The 5351-nt window shown below is 53.0% G+C and overlaps 1 protein-coding gene across 1 annotated transcript; it reads right to left on the reverse strand.

Moving 5' to 3' along the window:
- Positions 1 to 294: 294 nt before the first annotated feature.
- LOC142917302 (cell division cycle protein 20 homolog) lies at positions 295 to 5100 on the reverse strand. Its single transcript, XM_076061933.1, has 6 exons — positions 4280 to 5100; positions 3337 to 3653; positions 2984 to 3105; positions 2458 to 2554; positions 1938 to 2069; positions 295 to 452 (listed from the first exon to the last, which is right to left on the reverse strand). The coding sequence occupies exons 2-6, from the start codon at positions 3650 to 3652 to the stop codon at positions 295 to 297; spliced, it is 825 nt and encodes a 274-aa protein (XP_075918048.1). The 5' UTR covers position 3653; positions 4280 to 5100.
- Positions 5101 to 5351: the final 251 nt, after the last annotated feature.

Here is a 5351-nt window from a genome sequence, read left to right on the forward strand (position 1 = left end):
TGAGCCTGTTTTCCATTTGTCTGTGCGTGTTTGCATTCCAGCGTGTCTGCATGTCTGTGTGGATCCCTGCATGTGTTCCAGTATGAGGAGCGGTCGTGTAGTGATTAGCGGGCTGCGTTATAAACCCGGGGACCCAAGTCCAATTTCCGCTCACCGTTAACACAAGTGACAATTCTCCGAACCAATCACGTGCCTCCCCTGAGCAGACTCAACATCAAATGAGTGCTTATCACCCATGGGGAGACAAAGGCGGCCAAGTCTGGTACTAATCACCCACCCCCTTGTGTGCCAAGGCTATATGGGGAGATCTTTGTATTTTTGTCCCAGTATCTCTCCGCATGCCTTCATGTGCTGGGTCACATTCCCCGTTTCTGCGTCCCAAAGATACGTCCCAGCGTGGCCCAGCGCCACACACACGACGTTGTCCACGCTCCAGTCCAGCGGGTTGAGGTCTGCGCGCACGGGGGTACGGGGTCACAGGTCAGGATAAGGGTTAAAACGTTTAGTTCAGGACGAAATTTGTGTTGTGCGTATAAATGCATCTATATTACACGTATACACGGGTAAATATGGATTTTATACGATGCCGGTTTTGCGATTCAGGAAAGGTCTAGATTTAATAACTGGTTAATAACTGCCGAGTCCAGCGGCTCTCAACCCATGGGTCATGCCCCCGACGGGAGATCAAGGCCTTAGTTGTGGCGGGGAGGGCGGTGGTGTCGCAGGCTGCAGCAGAGTGGATACTGTGCCGGATAACTGTAGAATGCATGAGGAGAACATCGGTGCCACATTGTGGCGACAAAAACACTAAACCACAACGTGAAGCAAAATGCCAAACTCACACTGCATTGACGAGGTGCGTGGACGTCATCTCAGTATTGTGGCCTTAGTCATTGGTCAGGGTGGGCACGTGGGGTGACCAGCGGTCTTGATTGTGGGGGGGGCACTCGTATCTAAAAATATTCATTTGCTGCTATAAATTTCTACGTGATGAGCCACTTTGTTGAGCTATCATTTGTGTGGCCAGGTTGCTGCTGAAAGAATAAGTTAATAGCTCAGCGGGCTTTAAGACCTAGTAACCTTTACTCGTGTTATATATAGTGATTTGTTTACCTTATCTATACATTGCACTCCTTTCGTGTTTTTATATTGTTTGTTGTAACATTCTGACCAGTCCCTACTGGACATCTTTAAAAAAAACAGCTGCATAGCTCATTGGATTCCTCCAGGATGAATACATATTTAGATTCTGATGTTTAGACGTAAAATTATGGGCCATATTCTTAGTCACGGATCAGCTCTGGCTTCAGGCGCTGATGTTTCTTTCAAACGTGGATCAACGGCTCAGCCTCGTCTTGTCGAAATCCTGAGCATGCTGGGACCATGCTCAGAGCTGGCTCAAGTTAAGCACGCTGCTCACTTTAGCCAAGGCTGAGCTGAGCAGAGCTCTGGCCGAGGGGTTTATTCTGACCGGAAGGAACCATGGTATCTATGTTAACGATGATGAGTTATTCACATGTGCCTGCGTATATGTGTATGCACGTGTGTGTGTGTGTGTGTGCGTGCGTGCGTGTGCGGGTGTGTGCGTGTGTGTGCGTGTGTGCGCGCGTGTACGTACGTGTGTGTGGGTGTGTGCGTGTGTGTGCGTGCGTGCGCGTGTGTGCGCGTGTGTGCGTGTGTGCGTGCGCGCGTGTGTGTGTGCATGTGTGTTTGTGTGTGTGTGTACGTGTGTGTGCGTGCGTGTGTGTGTGCATGTGTGTGTGTGCGTGTGTGTGTGTGTGCGTGTGTGTGCGTGTGTGTGTGCGTGTGTGTGCGTGTGTTTGCGTGTGTGTGTGCGTGTGTACGTGTGTGTGCGCGCGTGTGTGTGTGCGTGTGTTTGCGTGTGTGTGTGTGCGTGTGTGTGCGCGTGTGTGTGTGCGTGCGTGTACGTATCTCACAGAAGTCATTGCGAACCGCCGGCGCGTCGAGCACACGCTCGGGCCACGTGAGTATGCGTCGCTTCCTCTTGAGCAGGGAGAGGTGTGTGTAGCCCTGCTGGGAGTGCAGCACCTTCTGCGTGTCGCCGTAGCCTTAGGGGACAGCCGAAACAACATTAACCACGGCAAATGCCGTGACCACATTCACCACGAATGCTGCGGACGCAGCCCTGGAGGGAGTACGGCAACTGGCCTGCATCGATGTCCCAGGGGGAACCACTCACAGCCACATACACAGTTCCCTTCTCCCCCACCACGTGTCTACGTCTATCTGTATCCCCCTGTACCCCAGTCTCCCCCACGTCCTTCCCTCCATTTTCATGTCTCTGCCTTGCCCCGACACCTTTACCGTCCCCATGCCTTGTCTATCCTTCAAGTTCTCTCTCCCACTACGCCCCTGTGTCCCCACCAACGCATCAAAGCCACTACTCAACTGCAGATTCCCGTGTCTTCCACTCTCTCTCCGTGTAGCCTGTCTTACCCTCGGGTACAGGTGGCGCCGGTCCCCGGTAGCGTAAGATTCGTGCTTTCTCCACATCCACGCCGCTCAGCAGATGCATCATCGCCGCCTGCTTCTCCTACACACGGAAAAATAAACACGGAGCAGCGTTCCCTCGTCCCCACCCTCCGTTGCTGTACGGGTGTCTCCTGTTCTCCCTTACGTGTCCCCAGGGCGTGGAGGAATGAAGCAGACTCGTCAAATACACGAGGCTGATTGCCTGCCACCTCCGAGCATCCTCGTGTGTCCCGTGACCGTCAACGGGGTGGAGACACCACAGTCGCATCTTGAGACTAGGTAGCTTGACAGATCCACGTGTTCATATGAGCCATGATGACTCCGTGCTTCCCACGTGTCTCTTTGAGACGCGTGGGAAGTAGCCTGCCACCTCACTTACAGAGTGTGATCCCGTGTCCATCTCTTTGAGACACAAAGTAGCTTGTTACCTCCATGTGTCTATGTTCTGTATACCTAGCGAGTCTTAGTGTGTCACCGTGTGTCACCGTGCCTTCAGTGGAGATGCTGTTTCTTCTCGAGTTACGAGGTAGCTCGCCACCTCCATAGCTTTGCTGTTGCGCACGGGGATGAATCGGTCACAGAACTCGCCATGGGGAATGCGGCGGACACGACCTGAAGTTTTGGCACACACAGCGGGCATTCATGGCAAATGTGTACACAACAAAGTATATACAGAGAGAATACATATATATGGTGATGCGTACACAAGCGTGCATACAGACCACACGCCGCACATTGCACACATTCAAACACCACAATCATCACACACCATGTGCACAAAACCGCAGACTATATATGTACATTGGACTTCTTTTGCACCGTACGTAGCCACATCACACTCACCGGGCGAGCTCTTGCCCTTGGCCCTGGGCATTTTCTGGCACTTGGACGCGCGTCCTGGCGTGCGGCTGCTGCTATTGGTGTGGCGAGTCCCTTTCATTGGTGACACTGCCATTACGCTGCTGTTGTTGTTGTTGATGCTGCTGTTGTTGTTGATGCTGCTGTTGCGGGCGTCAGGGGTGGCTGGCATGCCCAAGCTTCTTCCCACCGTGCTCGTGATCGCGGACGCCGCCTTGCGCTGCCGACGCGGCTGGGGGCTCCAGGGAATGGGGGCATCCAGCTTCAGCGAGTGACTCACGCCACTCTCAAACTGCGACATCCTGAGACACGCGCGGTCATGCAGCGAGACGTTGGACACGAGCGGCGATGTACAGATCAGCTCTCAAGATTTCAGCAGGACATGGATCTTTCTCTCAAAGGGCACTCCTGGAACATCCTCAGATAGACGGGAGATGCACAAGGACACGCGGGCAATTACTTATTTCTGAGATGACAAAAAAAAAGTTTTACGTCTTCAGACGGACAGGCAAACATGGAGACGTAAGAAATCTCAAACAAAGGCCGGCACGGCACCGCACTGCCTACCGGGTAACTCTCGTGGCAGAGTCGATCTCGGGACCGTTTCGGATAATTACCACCACTGGTGCTGCCCGTGAATTCGACTCCTGCAATGTTCAATAGAAGATCCCGATTCGAAACGGGGTCGACGGCTTCGTAGCTTTCACACAACCAGACAGTGGCCCACAGCCATGACAAATACAAACCCACGATCACAACCACCACGCAATGACACCGACCACGATAATACTACAAGCGAACCCACTGCGATAACCACAGCACGCAAAAACATCACCACACAATCAGATCAACCACAACACAACCACAGCAAAACAAAACATCCCCACGATGACAACTACTGCAACCACCATCAGACAATCCTCCTCACCTTCTCAAGAGACGGACGCTGTTGACACGCCGCGTTCTGTCTCTCTCTGTCTCTCTCTGTCTCACTCTGTCTGTCTCTCTGTCTCACTGTCTGTCTCTGTACTCTGTATCACTCTCTGTCTCACACTATGTCTCTCTCTGTCTCACTCTGTCTCACTGTCTGTCTCTGTCTCTCTCTGTCTCACTCTGTCTCTCTGTCTGTCTCTCTGTCTCACTCTGTCTGTCTCTGTCTCTCTCTGTCTCACTCTGTCTCACTCTGTCTGTCTCTCTGTCTCACTGTCTGTCTCTGTCTCACTGTCTCTCTCTGTCTGTCTCTCTGTCTCACTCTGTCACTCTCTGTCTCTCTCTGTCTCACCCTGTCTGTCTCTGTCTCACCCTGTCTCTCTCTGTCTCACCCTGTCTCTCTCTGTCTCTCACTATGTCTCTCTCTGTCTGTCTCACTCTGTCTCTCTGTCTCACTGTCTGTCTCTGTCTCACTGTCTCTCTGTCTGACTCTGTCACTCTGTCTGTCTCACTCTGTCTGTCTCTCTGTCTCACTGTCTGTCTCTGTCTCACTCTGTCTCTCTTTGTCTCTATCTGTCTCACTCTGTCTCTCTGCACTCTGTCTCTCTGTCTCACTCTGTGTCTCTCTCTGTTTCACTCTGTCTCACTCTGTGTGTCTCTCTCTGTCTCTCTGTCTCACTCTCTCTGTCTCACTCTGTGTGTCTCTCTCTGTGTGTCTCTCTCTGTCTCTCTGTCTCACTCTGTGTGTCTCTCTCTGTCTCACTCTCTCTGTCTCTCTGTCTCACTCTGTGTGTCTCTCTCTGCCACTGTCAATCTGCACTTGCGATGCCTCTCCACGTGTTCAACGTAACGGTCGCTTCGCGCTGATTGGCCGCGCATTTTGCAAAAACGGCGGCTCTCGATTGGTCAAGGACTCCGAGGACCCCGCCCCGCCCCGCCCCGCCCCGCCCTCCGCCCTTGGTTTAGGTGGCCACAGAGAACGCCTGACGCGAGCAGCGGTCGCCACGGCAACCGCCGGCGTCACGGTTTCTTAGGGTTCAGTTCAACACGGAGGAGGGCTGTCGCGTCCA

This window comes from Petromyzon marinus, unplaced genomic scaffold (assembly GCF_048934315.1).
Source record: "Petromyzon marinus isolate PM22_M1 ecotype Great Lakes invasive population unplaced genomic scaffold, UKy_Petmar_22M1.pri1.0 PM_G_Scaffold_45, whole genome shotgun sequence".
Lineage (NCBI taxonomy): Eukaryota > Metazoa > Chordata > Hyperoartia > Petromyzontiformes > Petromyzontidae > Petromyzon > Petromyzon marinus.

Bases quoted from the DNA above. Each gene is read 5' to 3' on its own strand.
- LOC142917302 (XM_076061933.1), bottom strand. From the start codon at position 3,652: ATGTCGCAGTTTGAGAGTGGCGTGAGTCACTCGCTGAAGCTGGATGCC. The intron at 2,555-2,983 runs GCACGGTGACAC...TTCCGTGTGTAG, and splicing joins AAACAGCATCTCCACTGAAG to GAGAAGCAGGCGGCGATGAT. The intron at 2,070-2,457 runs GTAAGACAGGCT...CTGTCCCCTAAG, and splicing joins GGCGCCACCTGTACCCGAGG to GCTACGGCGACACGCAGAAG.